This window comes from Geotrypetes seraphini, chromosome 7, assembly GCF_902459505.1.
Source record: "Geotrypetes seraphini chromosome 7, aGeoSer1.1, whole genome shotgun sequence".
Lineage (NCBI taxonomy): Eukaryota > Metazoa > Chordata > Amphibia > Gymnophiona > Dermophiidae > Geotrypetes > Geotrypetes seraphini.
In genome coordinates, this window is record NC_047090.1 from 113,835,799 (window position 1) to 113,859,845 (window position 24,047).

General features: G+C 41.8%; 1 protein-coding gene across 4 annotated transcripts in view; it reads right to left on the reverse strand.

Moving 5' to 3' along the window:
- Nucleotides 1-24,047, reverse strand: part of UBR1 (ubiquitin protein ligase E3 component n-recognin 1) — a 531,921-nt gene that overhangs the window by 386,323 nt on the left and 121,551 nt on the right. For all 4 annotated transcript variants that reach the window (XM_033952836.1, XM_033952835.1, XM_033952834.1 and 1 more), the window contains exons 11-13: nt 23,144-23,242; nt 15,743-15,900; nt 4,653-4,752 (exon numbers count right to left, since the gene is read on the reverse strand). In XM_033952836.1, the coding sequence (XP_033808727.1) occupies nt 4,653-4,752; nt 15,743-15,900; nt 23,144-23,242 (357 nt within the window). The remainder of the gene's footprint in view (nt 1-4,652; nt 4,753-15,742; nt 15,901-23,143; nt 23,243-24,047) is intronic.

Below are 24,047 nucleotides of genomic sequence, written 5' to 3' on the forward strand. Positions count from 1 at the left end.
GTACTTCGGGGAAAATAATTGCTTTGCAGGCCCATGTTAACAAGGAAAAAATGAAAGCTGAATTGGCCAAAAGACAGGAGCTTTATGATCTTGAGTTGCGGGTCAAGGGGCACCGTAGATCAGCCCAGGATAATGCTCAATTAGCTAAATTACATCTGGATTTGAAGGCTCTGGAATTGGCTAGCACTGAGGTAGCCTTGCGGCAGACACATCAAGAACATTTTGAATATAATGATACAGGCAGTAAGCTTTTGGCCCATAAATTGACAATTCGAGCCACCAGCAACAATATTTCCCATATCATTGATTCCAAGGAGGCCCGCTGTACTTCCATATGGGATATGGGGAATGCCTTTTTGCAGTTTTATACTGAGTTTTATCAGGAGAACCCGGCTTCTTGGGAGCCAGAGATTGAGGAATATTTAGATCAGATCCCCTAAGAGGCTCTTTCTGAGGGGGAAGCAGCTTGACTATCTAGACCTATCATTGCAGCTAAATTGGAGGACATTGTACATTCTCTCTTCTTGCATACTGCTCCAGGTTTAGATGAGTTTTCTAATAAATTTTACAAAGCTTTCCGAGCGTTGCTGGTACCAGTTTTGGTTTGCGTATTTAATCATTTTGATGCGACCCATCCATTACCTTCCACTTAGTGTACTGCAGCAGTGACGTTGATTTATAAGAAGGGTAAAGATCCATCCTCTTGTGCAGCATATAGGCCAATCTCGCTGCTCAACGTTGATTATAAAATCTTTTCTAAGGTTTTGGCCTTGAGATTACAGGCCTATATGCCACAATTAGTTCATTTCAATCAAGCGGGTTCTGTTTTCCGATGACAACCGTTTGATAAAATTAAATCAGCTTTACACTTGATGTGGCATGTTCGTCGGGAGGGTTCCCTGCTTTCATCTTATCCCTTGACGCTGAAAAAGCATTTGACCGGGTGAGTTGGGTGTATTTGCGTAAAATGGGTATTGGCCTGCGTTTCTATGGCTGACTTCAATTGCTGTATGACGCCCCTCTCTCCCGATTCAAACTTAATGGGACTTTATTACCAGCTATCACTTTGGCACGTAGGACACGCCAAGACTGTGCCCTCTCTCCCCCCTGCTCTTTGCGCTCTCTATGGAACCTTTTGCGAGTCGGATTCGTCATCAGGAGGAGATTCAGGGGATTTGTTTAGGTGCCTATCAACATAAAATTTTATTATATGCAGATGATATCTTGCTTTTTTTGCGTGACCCGGAACGGTCCTTGCCTGTTGTGGTTAAGGTAAATATGGCCATGTCGGAAATTTTAAATATCACTTTGCAGACGGCGCCTAGTGTCTGCCTTTCCTTTTACTTGGGCTGCCCATTTTATTACTTATTCAGGAGTAAATCTTACTGCTGAGATCATACCCATTTGTATAGATATAATTTTCCAAAGCGCTTGCATGCCTTGTTTGCTGATCTTGAGTGTTGGGAGGGCTTGAACCTTAGCTGGATTGGCCGCATTTCGTTTATTAAAATTATGCTTTTGCCTCAACTTATGTTTTTCTGGCTCTTCCCATTCTCTTACCTGATGGTTTTTTCGTCTCTTATCGCATAAGGTTTTTGCATATATCTGGCAGAAGAAGCCGCCACGAGTTTACCGGAGTATTTTATATAAGCCTAAATTGGAAGGGGGTATGGGGATCCCCAACTTTCGGCTTTACCATCAGGCAGCTTTACTGCAGGAAGTGGTCATGTGGGTCACATATGAAAATAGGCCTTGGATCCATCTTGAACAGAACTTTCTTCTGCAGGTGTCTTTATGTATATTACCTTGGGTGCCGAGTGCTCGTCTGTGTTTGGCCTTGAAAACACCTAATCCATATTTGCAGGCTGTTCTACAATGTTGATATGCGGTTCACAGACGGATGTTTCCGGAGCATAAGTTTTTTTTTTCTCTTATGGCTATAGTAGCTTTGCCTGCCGGTTCACCAGGTCAGGAGGACTCTGTTCGCCATTCCTGGATTCCGGCAGGTCTCCACATGTTAGGACAACTTTGGGAAAATCAGTCTATGCGTTCTTTTCATACTCTGCAGGAGGAATATGGCTTAGCGGATAGGGATTCATATGAAAATAAGAATTGCCGCTGCTGGGTCAGACCAGTGGTCCATCATGCCCAGCAGTCCGCTCACGCGGCGGCCCTCTAGTCAAAGACCAGCGCCCTAACTGAGACTAGCCCTACCAGCATAGGTCCTTGTACAGCAGGAACTTGTCTAACTTTGTCTTGAATCCCTGGAGGGTGTTTTCCCCTATGACAGACTCCGGAAGAGCGTTCCAGTATTCTACCACTCTCTGGGTGAAGAACAGCTTCCTTACATTTGTACGGAATCTATCCCCTTTCAACTTTGTAGAGTGTCCTCTCGCTCTCCCTACTTGGAGAGGGTGAACAACCTGTCCTTATCTACTAAGTCTATCCCCTTCAGTACCTTGAATGTTTCGATCATGTCCCCTCTCAATCTCCTCTGCTCGAGGGAAAAAAGGCCCAGTTTCTCCAATCTTTCACTGTATGGCAACTCCTCCAGCCTCTTAACCATCTTAGTCGCTCTTCTCTGGACCCTTTTGAGTAGTACCATGTCCTTCTTCATATACGGTGACCAGTGCTGGACGCAGTACTCCAGGTGAGGGCGCACCATGGCCCGGTACAGCGGCATGATAACCTTCTCCGATCTGTTCGTGATCCCCTTATCATTCCAAGCATTTTGTTCGCCCTTTTTGCCGCCGATACACATTGCGCGGACGGCTTCATCGACTTGTCGATCAGAACTCCCAAATCCCTTTCCTGGGAGGTCTCTCCAAGTACTGCCCCGAACATCCTGTATTCATGCATGAGATTTTTCTTACCGACATGCATCACCTTACACTTGTCCACGTTGAATCTCATCTGCCATGTCGATGCCCATTCTTCGAGCCTGATTATGTCATGTTGTAGATCTTCACAATCCCCCTGCACCTTCACTACTCTGAATAACTTCGTATCGTCTGCAAATTTTATCACCTCGCTCTTCGTACCTATGTCCAGATCGTTTATAAAGATGTTGAAGAGCATGGGTCCAAGCACCGAGCCCTGCGGCACCCCACTGATGACGCTCTTCCAGTCCGAGTATTGTCCACTTACCCCCAACTCTCCTATGCTCCAGCCAGTTTTTAATCCACGTGAGTATTTCACCTTCGATTCCATGGCTCACAATTTTCCAAAGTAGCCGTTCATGCGGAACCTTGTCGAATGCCTTCTGAAAGTCAAAATATACAATGTCGATCGGTTCGCCCTTGTCTATCTATCTGTTTACTCCCTCAAAGAAGTGCAGCAGGTTTGTTAAAAAAGATCTGCTTTTGCTGAAACCGTGCTGGCTGGTCCTCATCAGCCCATGTCCATCAAGGTGATTAATGATGCGGTCCTTTATCAGCACCTCTACCATCTTTCCCGGTACTGAGGTCAGACTCACAGTCTGTAGTTTCCCGGATCTCCCTTCAAACCTTTTTTGAAGATTGGTGTAACATTCGCCACCTTCCAGTCCTCTGGGATCTTTCCCGATTCTATCTACTTATCTTTACAAGTGGGCTTTTTGGGAGATCTCGTTGGGCGACACTTGGCTTGAGCAAGCTCTCCGGGATGGGGCTGGGAGGGGGTGACTCTCTCGCTTGTATCGGGCTTTGTTGAAAAGGGAATCCCCTATTGACCCTTATAAATTGGCCTGGGAACAAGATTTGCCTGTCGGGCTTAGTTTGCCTAGTGGGGATGATTTGTATCAAAAGTTGTTGAAATTGATTTTATCCATTAATTTTATAGAAAATTGCTATAAAATGTATTACAGGTGATATTATACCTCTGAGCGGCTGTTTTCTATTTTTCAGGTGGGCTCTGATCGTTGTTGGTGCAACTGTAGGCAGGGGGGATTTCCTACACATATGGTGGACCTGTAGGGAAGTCCATTTGTATTGGCAGCGGGTGGGTTGTATTTTAGTTCACATATTACAGAAACATTGTTGTGTTTTAATGGACTGTTGTTTGCAGAGTATACCTGAGCAGGGGACCTCCAAGCACCAAAGCCACAAGGAACTTAAAAAATTCAGCGGAAAAAAATGAAAATAATGAAGAAAAAACCGAGCAGAGAAAAACACACCTTCTGAGTTTGCTTGCAGAAGGAATAACTGAAGAGGGTGCTGTGCTCTACTGCAGAAGTGAAGTTATCAAGTTCTTAAAGGGATATCCTTCTGCAGTTCGTGGGAAATGAGAATCAACAGCTCAAGTATGGACTCGTGTATATCCGCAACAGAAACATGTTAACTTTGACAGGGCCCAGTGTTCCCCTCAAGATGCATAAACATGTTGTCACATCAGTAAATAAAGTACATCTATCCACGGCAGAATTCACTCTTTTCAAATGCTGTTGGCTGACTTATTGCAAGCATACTGTTCACAAAAATAGAAATGAAACACTGCATCACTAATTCCTATAACTCAACAAAAGCTACAATCATACCAGTCTTTTATCACATTTAACAATATGGATATGGCAAATTCAGAGAGAAGGCAGTACATTAAAACAGGAGGTATATATTGCAGTTATGAGAGCATGTTTTAAATTTGCTAGACTTTGGAAGAAAAAGCTGAAAACATACCTGCATGCAGGACAGAATCTTCAGGAAAGAACGAAACCCTTCTAAAAACCGGGACCTCAATATATCTGTCCACGTAGTAGGTCTGGTTATTAAAATATACCTGTCCCAGAAACATCGATCACAGAGAAGTTTATTTTCACACATTACTATAATAGATAGGCCACAAGCCTAGAACTTTTCCTATGCTTAGGATTTATCTTATCATAAGAACCCTCAAAAATCAAAGGAAAAATACATCTAAGCACACAGATGTAAGAATGGAACAGCATATATGGAGACCACATCAGTAGCCTTATAGAGAAACCAATTTAGCTTTTATGTCATTGTGTTATTAAGGAATCTAGAATGAACTGACTATGCAGGGGGGAGTGAGACATTTTGACTCATCCAGTCTATAGATGCCTAAATCATTCATCTTTTTTCTAATCATGTCCCTCTCGTCTTAAAGATTCTTTCAAAGAGGAATAGCAAAGCAATCTAAATTCAATCAAAATATAAATTGAGTGATTATAAAGGAAAAGAAAATCTAATCAAGAGATCGAGCTCAACGGTAAACCTCACATATATTGTGTGAGGAGAAAAAAGGGACCCACAGTACTAATGTTTTTGTGGGGTTTGGTGTGAGGTCTTTCTCTCTTCACACAAAAATATATGCTACATATCACTGAACTTAGTCTATTTGTCACAGGGTAGTCTACCTAGGAACCTAGCACAATACCAGGTGGACTTTAGTCTATGGCCCAAAAATATCAAAGAAGAGACAAGTTAATTCAATCATGTATTTTTAATGAGAATAACTAATGGTCAAGATGTCTGCCTGCCACAGGGAGAGAGATAGCACAGTTACTTACCTTAACAGGTGTTATTCGGGAACAGCAGGCACATATTCTCACATGTGGGCGACGTCATCCATGGCGCCTGGTACAGACAGTGGTGAAAGTGTATTTGCACTTTAAGTTTTCAGAAACTTCACGACTGCCCGCACCAATACATGCGCGGGTGCCTTCCTGCCCAACGTTGGCTCACTGTACCTCAGCTCTGTAAGCAAGCTAAGAAGCCAACCAGGGGAGGTGACAGGGTTGTGAATACCTGTCTGTTGTCCCCGGATAACACCTGTTATGGTAAGAAACTGTGCTTTATTCTAGGACAAGCAGATAGCATATTTTCACATGTGGGACTCCCTAGCTTACTGCGATGGAAAGGAGACAAACGTCCATCTCATCTGGAATAGGATTCTCAACAGTAGTGAGATGTGAATGTGTGAATTGAGGACCAAGTAGCTGTTTGGCAAATTTCATCAATGGGTGAGGAACGTAAGAAAGCTAGTGAGGCTGCCATAGCTCAGACTTTGTGTGCTGTAACACGTCCCTCAAGCTGCAGCCCAGTCTGAGTATAGCAAAAGGAAATACAGGCCGCTAGCCATGTTGAAATAGCTCTCTTGGTTACAGGCTGGCCCAGTCTGTTTGGATCAAAGGAGATGATCAGTTGAGGTTAAGTCCTGTGTGGCTTAGTCCTTTGTATGTAGTACGCCAAGGCACGCTAACAGTCCAATGAATGAAGAGCTGTTTTTCCAGGATGAGAATGAGGCTTTGGGAAGAAAACTGGAAGCACAATGAATGGATTTAGGTGAAATTCCATGCCTACTTTTGGAAGAAATTTAGAATGTGTCCAAAGAACCACCTTGTCATGATGAAATACTGTGTATGGTGGGTCAGGAACCAACGCTTGAAGTTCATTCACTATTCGGGCAGACGTGACAGAAATCAGGAAGACTACTTTTCAAGTGAGAAACTTAAAATGAGTAGATGCCAGTGGTTCAAATGGTGATTTCATCAAACTGCTAGGACTACATCAAGATCCCAGACAACTGGAGGTGACTAGAGCAGAGGCTTGGAGTTGAAAAGTCCTTTCGTAAACCTGGAAACAAGAGGATGAGTGGACAGAGGTTTATTGTTGACAGCAACATGGAAAGCACAGAGATAACTCTGACCGAAGTTGTTTTCAGTCCAGAATTGGATAAATGGAGAAGGTCATCCAACACTAAAGGAAGAGAACAGGAGGAAGCTTCTTGGTGTGTCCACTTCTGTTGACAGCATTGCTGGGTAGAAGGCTTTCTAGAAGCAGCTATAATGGTTTGTAATGATTCAGAAAGATTGAAATCTGATGAAGTCAGATCCAGAGGTACCAAACTGTCACGTGCAGAGATTGCAGATTAGGATATAAAAGAGATCCTTGACTCTGAGTGAGCAGAGATGGAACGATCTGTAAAGGAATTGGATTCTTGACACTTATCTAAAGTAGAAGGGAAAACCAAGGTCTGGGCCAAGATCTATCAGGATCATGGTGGTTGATTCATGCTTGAGCTTAAGACCTTGAGAATGAGAGAGATTGGCAGAAATGTATAAAGGAACTTGTTTGTCCAATCCAGAAGAAATGCATCTGCTTCGAGACGATGAGGAGAGTACTGTCTGGAGCAGAATTGAGGCAATATGTTGTTGAGAGGAGACGCAAACAAATCTATCTGAAGAGTCCCCCATAGTGAGAAGATGTGGTACAATACTTTGGAGTTGAGAGTCCACTCATATGGTTGTTGAAATCTGCTGAGCTTGTCAGCTAGAGTATTGTTTGCCTTGCACATATATGGCTTTGAGAAATACGTTTCGAGGAATTTCCCAGTTCCAAAAGTGCTTGGCTTCTTGACACAGAGGGGGAGAGCCTGTTCCTCCCTGTTTGTTCATGTAGTAAGTTGCTACTTGACTGTCCATTCGAACAAAGAGGACTTGGTTGGAAAGACTCTCTTGAGCATTTTGAATTGCCCACAGCTCTAACAGGTTGATGTGGAATATCTTTTCTTGAGCAGACCACTGACCTTGTGTCCTGAGATTGTCCAGGTGAGTTCCCCAAGCATACATGGATGCATCTGTGATAAGTTATTTCTGATGTGGGGGTACATGAAATAGCAGACCCCTGGAAAGATTTGACGGAAGATATTGACAAAAGAGGTGAGGTGACTGTGATCCTTTGGAATAAGGGATTGAGAGCTTGAGACCAATGAGATGCTAGAGTCCACCGAGCTGATCTGAGATGAACTCATATGAAGGGGGTAACATGAACTGTGGATGCCATGTGGCCTATGAGACAGATCATTTGTCTTGAGGAGATGATTTGCAGATTGGAGATCTGATTGCAAAGATGAAGTAAGGTGTCTTGTCTTTGTAGAGGTAGAAATGCCCACAGACTAATAGTGTCAAGTAGTGCTCCTATGAATTGCAATAATTGAGAGGGTTGAAGCTGTGACTTTGGAAAGTTGACTTCGAACCCTAGAAGCTGCAGAAAAGTTTATCGTCAACTGTGTTTCCGAGTATATTGCTTAAGGAGATGTAGCTTTTATCAGCCAATCGTCCAGATAAGGAAACACTTGAAACCCGTGAGTAAGTAAGGTTGCTGCCACTTGGTGAATACTCTTGAAGAAGAAGCTAGGCTGAATGGCAGGTCTTTGTACTGGAAGTGTTGATGAGCTATTCAAAAATGCAGAACTTTTCTATGATCATGATGTATGGATATGTGTGTGTGTAGGCCTCTTTGAGGTCTACAGAGCATAGCCAATCATTTCATTCTAGAAGAGGGTACAGTGTCCCTAAAGATAGCATGAGAAACTTCTCTCTGACAAGATATTTGTTTAAGTCTTGGAGGTCAAGAATTGGAAAAAGACCTCCTGTCTTCTTTGGAATTAAGAAATACCTGGATTAGAACCCCTAATTTTTCTGAGAAGGGGGAACTACTACTATGGCATTTAGTTAAAGTATAGCTTCGATTTCCTGAAGAAGAAGGGATGTCTGTGGAGATATGAAAGAGGATTCTCTTGGAGGGTAGTTCGGGAGAATCTAAGGCATCAAGGAGCTCTGCTCTGGACTCAGTGCCAGCTTCCAATTTGACTGGAAGAGCCTTTCCCAACTGCCTAATATACTTAGTAAAGGAAAGTCTCTTTTTAAAAAAAAAAAAAATGTGTTTATCTTATTTGTTACAATTAAATAACAAATATTTGTGAATATCAACAAACTTCAGCATAAACACCGAGTGGTTAGAAAACACCGAGTGGTTAGAAAAGCAAAAAGAGAATATGAAGAGAGACTGGCAGAGGAAGCAACAAACTTCAAGTCGTTCTTCAGATACGTCAAGGGGAAGCAACCGGCAAGAGAAGAAGTGGGACCATTGGATGATGGAGACAGAAAGGGAGTAGTAAAAGAAGAGAAAGAGATAGCTGACAGGTTAAATGAGTTCTTCACGTCAGTCTTCACGATGGAGAATACAACCAACATTCTGGAACCCGAGGAGATCGCAATAGGAGACCAAGATGATAAGCTGGTCAATTTAGAGGTAAGCCAAGAAGATGTACTCAGGCAGATAGATAGACTAAAGAGCGACAAATCGCCAGGTCCGGACGGCATTCACCCAAGGGTATTCAAGGAACTAAAAAACGAAATAGCGGAGCCACTTCGACAGATATACAACCTATCCTTAAAAACCGGAGAGATCCCGGAGGATTGGAAAATAGCAAATGTTACGCCCATCTTCAAGAAGGGCTCAAGGGGTGACCCAGGAAACTACAGGCCGGTGAGCCTGACCTCAGTCCCGGGAAAGATGATGGAGGCACTGATTAAAGACAGCATCTGTGAACACACCGAAAAAAATGGGCAGCTAAAACCGAGTCAACATGGCTTCTGCAAGGGCAGGTCATGCCTCACAAACTTATTGTACTTCTTTGAGGGGGTGAACAGCCAGGTGGATAAAGGGGAATCTATAGACATCATTTACCTTGACTTCCAAAAAGCCTTCGACAAGGTACCACACGAGAGACTGCTTAAGAAGATATGGATCCACGGGGTGCAAGGTGAGGTCCACCGATGGATCAAAAACTGGCTGGCAAACAGGAAGCAGAGGGTTGGCATAAAGGGCCATTACTCAGACTGGAAAGGGGTCACGAGTGGAGTTCCGCAGGGGTCGGTGCTAGGACCGCTCCTGTTCAATATCTACATAAACGACCTAGAGGCGGGTACCAAGTGTGAGGTCATTAAATTTGCAGATGACACCAAACTATACAGCAGGGCTCAAACCAGGGAAGACTGCGAAGATCTCCAAAAGGATCTAACACAGCTGGAAAAGTGGGCCGAAAAATGGCAAATGAGCTTCAACATAGGAAAATGCAAGGTCATGCACGTGGGGAAAAAGAACCCGATGTTCACATACAAAATGGGGGGAACACCACTAGGGGTCAGTAACCTGGAGAGAGACCTGGGAGTGATGGTAGACGCAACACTGAAGGCATCGGCGCAGTGCGCCATAGCCTCAAAGAAAGCAAACAGAATGTTGGGTATCATTAAGAAGGGTATTACGACCAGGACGAAGGAAGTCATCATGCCGCTGTATCGTGCAATGGTGCGGCCGCATCTGGAGTACTGTGTTCAGTACTGGTCGCCGTACCTCAAGAAGGACATGGCAGTACTTGAGGGAGTACAGAGAAGAGCAACTAAACTGATAAAGGGAATGGAAAATCTCCCATATACCGACAGATTGAAGCAGTTGGGACTTTTCTCACTGGAAAAGCGGAGACTTAGAGGAGACATGATAGAAACCTTCAAGATCCTGAAGGGCATAGAAAAAGTAGACAGGGACAGATTTTTCAAATTATGGGGCACCACAAGTACAAGGGGGCACTCGGAGAAATTGAAAGGGGGACAGGTTTAGAACAAACACTAGGAAGTTCTTTTTCACTCAGAGGGTGGTGGATACATGGAATGCGCTTCCAGAGGCTGTTGTAGACAAGAAAACATTAAATGGTTTCAAAGAAGGTTTGGATAGATTCCAAGAAGAAAAAGGGATTGAAGGGTATAGATAGGTATAGACCACTACTCAGGCAATGGGCCTGATGGGCCGCCGCGTGAGCGGACCGCTGGGCAGGATGGACCTATGGTCTGCCTCAGCGGAGGCAACTTCTTATGTTCTTATGTAAATACACTTAAAGAAAATAAGGAAAAATAATCATCATCAATGATCTAGTCCGCATTATACTGGTTGCCAGTCCCCAATCTAGGAAATTTAAATTTATTTATGTATTACCATCATTAACATGCATAATTTGTGGTTTACTTTATACTATGTCACTAAACACCCTCCTACACTGAAAAAATAAAAGCTTTAAACTTTCAACAAAAGTTTATCTTTAATAAAATCTTCTAATTGGGCCGGATCTAGGAACATATATTTATCACTTGTATATGAGATAAGGAACTTGCAAGGAAATTTTAAGAAAAAGGTCGCACCCACTGCTAAGACTTTTGGCTTAAACAGTAGGAACTGCTTCCTCTTGAACTGAGTCTGTCTAGAGACATCAGGGAAAATTATTATCCGTTGGCCATAAAACAGATCTTGCTTCAAAATAGCCTATTTCTCTATCTCTGTTTTGAAAGCCACCAGGAGTGTTGCCCGTTTGGTTATTATGTCCTTTGATGATTCAAGAAATTGTGATATGTTCAAGCTATCTGGTGAAACTAATTTAACCATTTCACCTTTCTCTGCTATTTCCTTAGCAGCTCTTGGAATGTAATAGAGGTTATCAGGTTCAAAAGTTTCCACATTAGCATACTGCAATATCTCCCTCATATACATTCTTAGGAGCTCTAATGGAGAAAGATGTGTAACGTGAAAATTTTAAAACAAAGGTTTTTAGCTCTTAAGGAATTCTCCAATTTTTCTATTTTAGCATGAATCTTTAATATTAGAAGTAGCATTACTCTGCAAATTGCTCACTGCTTGATCTAGTTTTACTAGCTTGCTACCTGTTTCAGCCAATTGAACTTCATGCTCATTAACAGTAATATTAGATGAAAATTGACATATTCAAAACAGTATTCTGTAAAGAAGACTCAATTCGGTCAACACTCATCCATACATCGTTTAAAATGATAACTTTATCTTTAGGGAGAACATTAGAGTCTGGATCCATAACCATCTGCACAGGAGTCAGATCCTTTGTTCCGGGTAAAGATTGACCTGAAATCTCCAGTCCAGACAATATAGATAATTGTAGGGAAGAAGCCGCTTCCTCCTGCAAGGGGGAAGACTCCACTCTCCCAACAAGATGTGATGGTTAAGGAGGTGGTAATGGTAACCCAGAGGATAATGAGGAGGCCTTAATATCTAAAGTTACCTGCTCTTCCACATGTGGCAAAGAAGGAACCAAAAGATGGCAATCCATAGGACCCGCCACTGAAATAGATGGTGTAACTTTTGCTTTCCTTTTGCCCATAGTGGTAGGATTCGATATTGGCCCACTAACTGCTCCTCTTGGGCTCCGAAGGGGCTCAAAAGGGACACCACGCACCTTCGGACTCACAGCCCTGGACTCATGACCGTGGGCCGTGTACCACGGCTTCCCCAGCAATTTAAGGAGCCCTTAAAGGACCCTTTCTCCAGCTGACTGGGGCGCGGTTGGCTACAGGACTGCCTGTCCCGTGGGTAAGTTGTGCTGCAGGCAGCACTGGCAGCAAATCTCCTCCACGGCTTCCCCAGCAATTTAAAGAGCCCGAAAAGGACCCTTTCTCCAGCTGACAGGAGCGTGGTTGGCTGCAGGACTGCCTATCCTGTTGGCAAGTTGTGCTGCAGGCCTAATATACTTAGTAAAGGAAAGTCCTTCAGAAGGAGACCACCTTCTAGGAGGAGGAGGGGCGATGGATCTGAAGGTATACCATATTATAGAGGAGCAGATAATGTAGGCTCACACTCAGTGTCAGTATGGTGACAAGAGAGATCAGAATCAACTTCGTGAACCCCAGGTGAGTCTCTGTAAGATGAAGCTTTAAGAGACCGGTGAGCGTCGAGAAGAGCTTCCTTGATGTCATCGGTACTGATCTGATGAGGATGAACGACGCAAAGATCTTTTGGATCTAGAAGCATGGGATGAATGTTGATGCTTCCATGTAGAGCATCTATGCCTTGATGGAGAGCATCGATACTTCGATGAAGAGGATCGATGCCTCAATGGAGAGCATCAATTTCTACATGAAAAATGCCGATAGGAAGTAGACCAGCGTTTTGATATAGACCTGGAATCACTACCTGGAATCATCACCTACATGATGTCATCCATGGCGCTCTAGTATGGACAGGTTTAAAAGCGCATCGCCACTTTAAGAACTTGAGAAAGTTTGCAAACTGCTTGTCCTGGGATAAGAGAAGGCATAGAAAAGTAGATAGATTTTGAGAAGAAAGCAGAAAAATGGAAGAAAGTTGAATGTTAAAAGTTACTATGTGGAGAAATGAATTGTTACTTTGTTGAAATTTGAATATCTGGATGTTCGGAGGGATGATCCTGGGCCATGGAGGAAATTCAGGAGAATATGGGCTCCCATTTGGGAGGGATTGTCCCCTAGAGCTCGAAGTTCTTTATTGAACTTTTGACACTGGAGTTCTGGTGGGAGGGGGGTTGGTTTCTGTGGGTCTTCGTGCAGGAACAACGCAAATGACCTGACTGTTCCTGCTCTTTCTCTTGTTAGTTGTTGTTGGTATGTTGTTGTATTGTTTGAATTTAAACTTAGAAACACAGAAAAGTGACGGCAGAAAAGGGCCAAGGCCCATCAAGTCTGCCCACTCTATTGACCCACCCACCCTCCTAGCTACCCTTTGAGAGATCGCACTCTGATGTCCCATTCCCTCTTAGAGATCCGACATGAGCATCCCATCTGTTCTTAAAATCTGGCATGCTACTGGCCTCGATCACCAGTGCTGGAAGCTCATTCCAATTGTCAACCACTCTTTCGGTGAAGAAGTACTTCCTGGTGTCGCCATGAAACTTCTCGCCCTTTATTTTCAGCAGGTGCCCTCTTGTGGCCGAGGGTCCTCTAAGAAAGAAAATATCATCTTCTACCTCAATAAGACCAGTGATATACTTAAACGTATATACCCAAAAAATTTAATAAAAATGATTATAAAAAAAAAAAAAAAAAGTTAATGCTAAAGATGGACATAGGGCAGAAAGTGAAGGAGAGGAAAACAGTAAATGGATAAGGTGGCCCTGGATACACAGTTAAGAGAAACAGACAGAAGAAAGTGCAGCCAGGGACTGGGAAAAGATGGTTTCAAAAATAAAACTCACCAGACAACAAAGGTAGGGGAAATTATTTTATTTTCAATTTATTGATTGAATTGTGTTAGTTTTGAGAATATACATCTGCTGTTTATATTTTGCACTGTTCAGGAAGAAACGCATTTGTTTCTATTTCTCTGAGGTTGTACTGCATGCATCTTAGGGCTTCATTTGTACACAGTATATTAGTACTTTTAGTTTGCGGTCCCGTATTTGCATAGGGGGTTATCTGTGTTCTAAATGTATGACCAAGGTCAGGTGTTCTGGTAGGAACAAATGTTGAGAAGCATACAGTGTGCTTTGTGTAGTTTAATTTTGTGGTTAACCATTATGTGGTGTTAATAAGATTATATTGTGAGTACTGTATATTTGAAAAATGAATGGAAAAATGGTATTACAATTAGTACTGTTTTGGAGGCGGGGTCTGGAACTGAGATGGGATGGGTCTGGGGTGGAGCTTTAGGGGGCCCCCCCAAACAAAAAAGTTCCACTGCCTATGCCTAGAATGACTATTTGAATAAAGTTGGGATTAAGTATGGTAACATCTATGAGGTGAAAATAACCAGGTGGATCGCTGGAATGGTGTCTCAGAGTGAGGGAGGATCTACACTTCTACTAAGACTAAGTATCTTAATAAAAATTTTGTATTTGCGTAAAATGGGTATTGGCCAGCATTTCTACGACTTAGCCTTTGTTTTAGATTTCAGCCCTTATGTGATTTCCAAATTTCTCTAGTCATAATCAGGATTGTAGAAGTCTGCAAAGCACTGGCTTTGCTTCTCAATTACTGGTGTTGCCATCTAATCACAGCTAAGCTTGTTTGGTTCCAAGCCTTCCATACAGGATTCTTTTCTGTTTATCCCACACATTTTTTTAATTCTGTTACCATTTTCATCTCCATCACCTCCAAGAAGGGCATTCCAGGCATCTATAAGGGTTATAGATGCCTGGAATGCCCTTCTTGGAGGTGATGGAGATGAAAATGGTAACAGAATTAAAAAACGTGTGGGATAGTGTGGAATAGTACTTCCTGACGTTATTCCTAAGTTGGCTCCCTTCAATCAAAACTCATGTCCTCTGGGGTTCTATCACCTTTCCTCCTCTGGAAAAGGTTTGTTTATATATTTAATACTTTTCAAAAATTTGAATGTCTGTATCATATCATCTATCTCTCCTTTCCTTCAGAATGTACATCTTCAAGTCATCAATTCGATCCTCATACGTTTTGTGGCACAAACCCCACACATTACGAGTCCAAATATCTAGACTGCTTGGGAATTGGGTAAGTCAAGATTTGGGGATTTTCTGAAATCTTAGGCAGTACCTTAAAAATTCAGCATCTCTCTCTCTCTCTTCATCTCTCTTCATCAGCCAGCATAATCTCACCTCTGTCTCTGAAGCTTAGGAAAATGCCAGAGCCCAAAGGAGGGGGGGCCCCATCAGAAGGAGTGGATAGGTCAGAGAGAAAAGCCTGGTGCAGGCCAGAGGCAGCCTGTAAGTCTGCTGATGATGATACAGCACAGAAATCTTGCTTAGGTCTGAAAAGGTATATGGGGGGCAGGGGGAGCCACAGGCAGAGCAAGTAAGGGAGGGAGAGATGCTGGGAGGGAAGAAGATTGTATGCAGTACTTTAGTCCAGATTCTTAAGCAATTTGGATGTTGTAATTTAATGGTCCGGATTCTCAGGCAGTCCGGATTTCTGCCATCCGGATTTCTGGACTTATACTGTACCATTTCCGTTGCCTCTCTCTGAACTTCTTTGCGCCATTTTACTTCCTTAACAAGATACAGCTTCTAAAAAGAACATAATACTCCAAATGGGGCCTCACCAACTACATTCTCTAAGGGAGTGAAGGGAAGAGTAGAGGACATGGATGGGAAGACTGAATAAGCTATATATTCCTTACCGGCTTTCATTTTTCTGTGTATCTATATAATATTCACTTACTTGAGGTCAGAGATGACTGCATTTATCCTGCCCAGCTTGTCCTGGCTGTAACCTTGAAAGTTGAACTTGTTGTTCCCATCCAGGTACTCTGGAAGCACTTCAAGCAGTGTCTCAGCAATGACAGTTAGGACACTCTGTTCTTCAATGAGATGGCGGGCCTAGATAGTTGAAACTTTTTATTAGGTAAATCTGCTTTGTTTAAACAATATCTCTCTGAGCCTTATACTAGCAATTGTGGGGGAGAGAAATGTGTGAAGATGGTACAGAATGTAGAATTCCATAGTTAGAGACCTATATCCTTTTTCAGCTAGCTAGAAATCTACATTTACCCTTTTGGATACCCTGAATTCACCTTTAAATCTATTCAACATTATTGATTCCAACGTTAACTGAGTTAAAATTATCTCCCACTATTTTATATCTAAACGTTAGGCACTAAAATTTCACAAAAAGTTTATACTACTAAATTTTAGCTACAGTATATTGCTCTCTTCCTATAAGTGCTATAAATACCAGCTGGGGTGCTACAAATTTTCTTTTCTTTTTAATTTTTTCATGTTTTTTAAAAACCCATACATTTGTCCTGTGGTCCGAGGGTTCTGGACCTGTGTTGAGAAATACATAGAGGCAAGCCTTTCATTGATACTGCGACTCAGATGATGCTGGACCTACCAGGCACCCGTGGGCCTATGAGGAATGCGGCAAGGATGCTGAGCCGCAAAACATGCTTGGTGGCACATGTGTGCTCTAATACTGGACTGCTTGTAGCTCACCAGATTATTAGCACTGGCATAATCAACTTTGATTTTAACATATTTTTATGTTAATTGTATTTTTTCACTGATTGTACAGTTCTTCTTGATGTGAACCGCCTAGAACTATGTGGCAGCATATAAGAATAAAATTATTATTATTAATAAAAGAACTCATGAAAAGAAGTGCCAGTATCTGAAGATATGGGAGCTGTATATTCAACAGCTGCATACGAGAGATCATAGTTTACTGTTAAAATAAGTTAGCATGATGTGTTACAAGTTCAATAGATATTTGAATACTCTATGCCTTGTCATAAGATAGTTGGTAGGGGGAGGTAAAGACCAGGTTGAATAATGACGACACAGAATTGATAAATGGTTAAGCTATGATAACTTTTATTGTGCAACAGTTCATCAATAAACATTGCTGAAACACTAGAAACCAATACATAGAATTAAACAGCAAATGGTCATTTCTGATGTACCTCCATATTATAGTTGCAAGGCAAGTAACATGGCTCTGTTACACTGTTATCATAGCCATAATACTCGTCCTAATTCTTGTTATCCTGTGTGACCAGAAATATGCTGCACTTTGAGTTTACATCTTGAAGTGATGATATACAAAAATAATATTCACAGTAATCAGTAAATTAGCATACATTCTTAAAATATTTTCTCTGGAAAAATGAAAGTCTCAACAAGAATGTATTAATATACATGCTCATATTTACACCAGTGGTGTTATGCAAGTTACTTAGCTATTTTCTTAACCAATGGCGCCCTGGACAGAAAAACCTGAGATAAGTTCTCAAAAGCTCAGAACTTTAAAGAGCCATGAGCTGCATACATGTGATGGTTTCATAGAAACATAATGGCAGATAAAGGCCAAACAGCCTATCTAGTCTGCCCGTCCATACCATCCACCGAAATTATAACCCTACTGGTTAGGTATTCCAGTTCACAGTTGCATGTTGAGGTTCTAAGTCAATGAAGATGGCTTGATTGGAGTTTCAATAAAAGCAAGCTTCATGTAAAAACAAACTAAATGTTGTACAAAGGTGCTTTTCCTTTCTGCTTGCTGCTGACAAATGGAAGATGCACAGAGATGAACCTTAAAATTGTTTATTAAGCTCAAAACCACTTTGAACGAAGATATCCAGGTGAACGAAGATATCCGGGCAGTTCTTGTATGGGACAGGAAAATGGATCTATGGACTGGCTGTTAAAAATCATAGAAAATTCTAGAAGAATCCCTCCTAGAAGCCAAGAGAATTTGACAGACACCTTTTCATCATATTTGGGGAACCAAACATTACACCAAATGCTCCCTAACCAGTAAAGAATTTAGCAACTTTTTCACTGAGAAAATAAGAAATCTACAGAAAGACAACGGACTAAGATAAAATGGAAGAGTCCGTAACCATCACAGAAATCCAAGTGAAGAAACTACTGAGAAGATTGAATCCAGACCATCCCTCAACACCTCCCTGATTCATCCAAGGACTAGGACTCTCCTACCTCATTGACCTCGTCAACAACTCATTACAGTCCGGACAAGTTCCACTTAAATGGAAACTCTCCGTCATCAAGCTCATACTGAAGAATAGAGAAAAAGATCAAGAAAATTTCTCCAGTTACAAGTCGGTAGCTAACCAGCCGTGGATATCAAAACTAGTAGACAAACTAGCATGCCGAAAAATATCAGATTTCCTGGGAAACTCATCCAAGCTGGACCAATCCCAATCAGGATTCAAAAGACATCTAAGCATGAAGATCAGATTTGTCCACGCACTCATTTTCTCAGTGGTCAATTACGGATGCAAAAGCAGGACACTACACCATATGCCTTGTGATGAAGGCCATAGACCATTTAGTAGCCTTCCTCTGGACCAACTCCATCCTGCTTGTATCTATTTGAAGGTGTGATCTCCAGAATTGCACACGAGAGTTTTATAGGGGTATCAATACCTCTCCCTATGCACCCTAACATCCTTCTAGCTTTCGCAGTCGTCTTTCAACCTGTTTGGCCACCTGACTCATCACATACTATCACATCCAAGTCCTGATCTTCTTTTGTACACAAAAGGTCTTTACCCCCCTCAACTGTACAGTTCCCTCAGGTTTTTACAGCTCAAATGCATGACTTTTCATTTCTTAGCATTAAATCTTGGCTGCCAAATTTCAGACCATTCTTCCAGCTTCGCTAGGTCCTTCCTTATGTTATTCACAGAATCAAGGGTACTCGTATACTCTATTGCAGTTTTAGGTATCATCTGCAAAGAGGCAAATCTTATCAAACAGCCCTTCAGTAATATCACTTACAAAAATGTTAAAAAGAACAGACCCAACATCCCTTTCCTCAGAGTGATCTTCATTGACCACTACTCTCTATTGTCTTCCACTCAACCAGTTCCTGACCCAGTCCATCACTTTGGAGCCCATACTGAGGCACTCAGCTTATTTATTAGACGCCTGCGTGGAACACTGTTGAAGACTTGGCTAATATCTAAATACACCACATCTAGCATACTACCTCTATCCAATTCTCTGGTCACCCAGTCAAATAAATTGATCAGATTTGTCTGATAAGACCTGCATCTAGTGAATCCAGGTTGCCTCAGGTCCTGTAATCCATTGTCTCTTAACACGCAGTATGCATACCCTTAGGTGTACACGGGCCGCTTGCTGGGGGTATACAGTCTGGCCACTGCAGAGGATATTCCCTGCCCACCCATCAAAGCTGCAACCACCACCACCTTACAGCTCACTGAAGCCGCTTTCGGAGATCCCTGTCTGCCCTCCCTCCCTGCCTATCGAAGCCGATCCCTCCTTGCTTCCCGCTCTACCCACTACTAGGGTTCGCTGCTCCTCTCTCCCTCCTGAAGCCGAGTTGATGTCAGAGGAAAGAGGAAAGCCTTCTGGGTCAGCGGTAGGGGGGGGTGGGGGGGGTGGCGTTCCTAGTTAACCTCCTCACTCGTTCTGCCTTCAGCGGCTTGTTGGGGGGACATGCAGTAAGCTGCGGTTCACACGCTGCATGTAGATGACCTGGAAATCTCTCCAATGTCAGGGTAAGGCATCGGAGGTAAGGCTTGTGGATCAGCCACGTGCAGTATGTAAATTGCTGTCTGCTGTGCATCCCACGAAAAAGCCGCTAAAGGCAGAAGGAGCAGTGCGGTTCAAATAAGTAAGAGGACAAAAGGAGAAAGGAGTGGGGGGGAGGGAGAAGGAGCATGTTGGGGACACTGGAGGGGTACGATTCTTGGACAACAGCTGGAAGGCAGGGAAGGGGAGGGGGTACGAACTCAACACAAGGAAGGGGGGGCTTGAACATGGAGCACAAAAGAGAGGGAGGAAGGGGAAATTGTTGGACATCAGTGTGTGAGTGAGAGGGAAAGGAAGAAAGAGGAAAATTGGGCATAGAGAGAAAGAGGAGAGAGGTAGAGATCCATAGAGAGAGAAGGATGAGAGGAGAAATGTTGGATATGGTGGTGGAGAGGGAACAGAAGGACAGATTGAAGGGGATGATAGGGGGAAGGAATGTTGGACATAAGAAATAGAGGGAAAGATGTGGCATGGTGCTGCAGAGGGTTGATAAAAGGAGAAAATGGGCATGGGGCAGTGGTGAAAAATGCTGCACATGATCCGAGGGATAAGAGGGAGAAATGTTGGATGTGGCAGTAGAGGAAATGGGAGAGATGCCTGGATCTCTCAAGACAGATGGACAGTGAGATAGAGAGAGGAAGATTTGTTTCCAATAGGGGTGGAGGAGAGAGGAAGAAAAGTTGGACTCATGGAGGAGAGAGAGATGTTGGTTGGGGAAGGGAATGAGGTCTGGAGGAGAAGAAGCGTGCAGGAGAAGAAAGAAAGAAAAACTGGATGCACAGTCAGAAGGAAGTGCAACCAGAGTCTCATGAAATCACCAGACAACAAAGGTAGGAAAAATGATTTTATTTTTAATTTAGTGATCAAAATGTGTCAAGTTTTGAGAATTTATATCTGCTGTCTATATTTTGCACTGATTTATCTATTTTTCTATAGTTATTGAGGTGACATACATATCTTAAAGTCATCTGCCTTGACCTCTAGGAAAAAACCAAATATAAATGCTAATTAACATTTTCTCTACATACAGTGTGCTTTGTGGTTTTTTATTTTTGTGATTACCATTACGTATTAATTAATTAATAAGATTATATTGTGTGTATATGAAAAATGGATGGAAGAAATTGCATTAAAATTAGTACTATTATTATGGGGGTGGAGTCAGGGGCAGAGCTTGGGCAGGTCAAGGGCGGAGCTTGGGCTGGGGTACTCAGTTGGCATTTGTTAGGCTTAGGGGGTACTTGGCTTAAAGAAGTTGTGAAACACTGCTCTAATTCACTGGATTCCAGAAACTACTATTCTCTGTTTAAAAAGTGTTACCATTAATTTACTTACCACAGAAGTCAGACTTACCGGCCTGTAGTTCCCTACTTCTTCCTTACTTCCACTTTTGTGGAGAAGGACCACATCCGCTTTTCTCCATTTCTCCGGTAGCAATCCCGACTCTAAAGAAGCATTGAAAAGATCAGCAAGTGGAGCCATCAGAACATCCCTAAATTCCTTCAGTACCCTCAGATGTACACCATCTGACCCCATCGTTTGTCTACTTTTAGTTTAGCTAGCAACTCACAAACACAATCCTCTGAAAATCGATCAGTGTCTATCACACCTCCATCTCTATTTATTAAGCAATTCAGCCTCTCTTAATTTTTCCAGATATTTTTTTACCTATTTTCCTCTTTCTGTGATCTTTTACAGTTTATGAAAACTAACCTCTTTTTCTTTACCTTCTCAGCTACTACTTTTGAGAACTAGAGCGGCCTTCTTTTCCTCTTACTTTTATTTACTTTCCTTTCAAAATGGTAGGTTGTCCTTACAATAGCTCCTTTCAGTTTTGCCCACTGCTTTCCTACGTCTTCCAGATGTTCCCATCCAGAAAATTCCTTGATGCAATCACCCATCAACAAAATAAATTTTTTTTTTTTAAAGTCTAGAACCTTTACTTTTGAATGAGCCCCTTCTACACCTGTCTTAATACTAAACCACATCATGTGGTGATCACTGGATGTCAGATGATCACTCGCATTCCCCATTTGTAAGCATCAAGTCCAGTATGGCCCCATCCCACATGGGTTCCATTACCAACTGTTGGAACAATTCTCCTTGTGGAGAATCCAGGTTATCCCTGATTCTAGAAGACCCACAATAGGAATTCCCCAATCAATATACAGCATAATACTTCCCCTTTTACAGCTATATTTTGAATGTCTACTATTAAATCTCTGTCCACTTCTGTCTATGAAGGAGGCCTGTATATTACACCAATGTAAATACATTTTCCATTCACTTTTTCCTGATTGAACCACAGTGCCTCTTACTTACCCTGTAGATCCTGCAATTGTGTGGCTTTAATATGATCTTTAACATATTATGCTACTCCCGCTCCTTTTCTTCCTACGTTGTCTTTCCTGAACAGATTATAGCCCGGTATATCCCAGTCCTGGTTCTCCATAAACCACATCTCTGTGATAGCCACTAAACCAACTCATCCTCTTCCATCAAAGCCTCTAGATCCAGAACTTTTTTCCCCATACGTCAAGTATTAGTATATACTATATACTGCTTTCCAGACATTGCTCCTTTTTCCTATTTGTGTAGAGGTATTTAATGATTCATTTACCTGAGAGCTTATACTCACCTTATGGTTTTGATCACCCTGTCCCAACGATTCTAGTTTAAAGCCCTCTTCAGTAGGTTAGCCGGTCTGGTGCTGAAGACACTTCTTCCCTTCTTTGATAGATGCACACCATTTCTGTTCAGCAGCCCTTGGAAAATCATCCCAATGCTGAGAGTTAAAGCTAAAACTAGGCAATTTGGAGGGCATTAATCCCAATTGAGACTACCTACCTGGACTATCTGCAAAACTCACCAGTCTGATGTTACAATGGGCAACCTTTCTTGGAAAATATTCAGCCTCCCTCCTACAGGTAGATCATCCAGGACAGTTATTTTGATTTTGGCTATGCTCTGCTGGAGCCTGTCAAAAGCACAACCCTCCAGTGCTCATCTGCCAAAAGAGGTCATCTTTTGGCAGAAGCACACAAAAGGGCATCATTTCTCACTTTCTACACTTTCTACTATTTCTCACTTTTTCCTCTATTTCTGAGATACCGAGTAAAAATGGTCACAGCAAAATCAGATTAATATCATTTGTTATGCTGGGGACAGTGCAAATCATAGTCATCCAAAAATTAAGAAATAGTCAAAAAATCCTACCAAGGGTTTTCTAAGATACGAAGAGAAGAACACCAAGATGACATTCATGAAATAGCAACAACAAAAAAAGATCACATGAGCTAACTCTCCACAAAGATTAAAACATGCCATTCAGACCCTATTGAAAAAATAATGCAATATGGTTCCCAAAAGGGTCTGAATGAGAACAAATAAAGAGAAAATCCAATTTAAATTCTAACAGAAAATAAAAAAGGTATCTCAGTTATGTATTTTGTTGAACCTATCCATATTTTCAGCATATTCTTGAGAAAACATTTATTCTAGAATTTTATAGACAATTTTTGATTAAATATACAGTACATACCAATGTAGGAACGGTAAACATCTGAACAGAGAAAGCAGTAACAGAGATACTTCTATCATGGTCATCATCAATATATTCTTTCTGCAGTTGCTTATAATACTGTAAAAAAAATTTATGTAAATTACATCAATTGAATACAATTTGAAAATACTCTGTATTTAGCTGGCATTAAATTCATGAATTTGTGAATACTACATCTAAAAACTGAAATAAAATAATTTTAAAATACCCAAAATCTAACAATTCCAAGCCTTTGCTTTAAAACTACAAAAATAAATATGTAAAACTGTATACTGAAACATTAAACCTTCTTCAATAGCTCATGATGACTTACATTCCAGTACAATAAATATTTTCCTGTCCCTTGATGGCTTACCATCTAATTTTATACCTACTACTACTATTTCTATAGTGCTGAAAGGCTTATGCAGCACTGTATATTTAACATGTAATAAATGGTCCTTGCTAAGAGCTTACAAACAACACCTTCTATCCATCCCATCCTTGAAAGTTATTAATATGCGGCACACCAAAATGTTCTTTGTTACAGCCCCCCAACTCTGGAACTCCTTACCAGCCTACCTTAGGGAGGAAACAGTACTAGATAGATTCAAAAGAACCTTGAAAAGTTTTCTTTTTAGGGATGCTTTTGAAACCTAAGAACCAAACACGGTCAACGTCAAACATCTTTTTTCTCCTTTGCCTTAACCATGATCAATTTTAATCCTCAGCTTTGCTTTGATTTTATCCAAACACCTCCTAATTGTACTTCCCTTACATGTTCTTCTGTTCTTTAACCATTGCAGTTCCTTCCCCTTTTTTCCTGATCACTGAGTCAGTCTTGTGTTTGTTTTGTCTGAGTTTGTCCATACATGTAATTGTGTCCCCCCCCCCCCCATTTTTG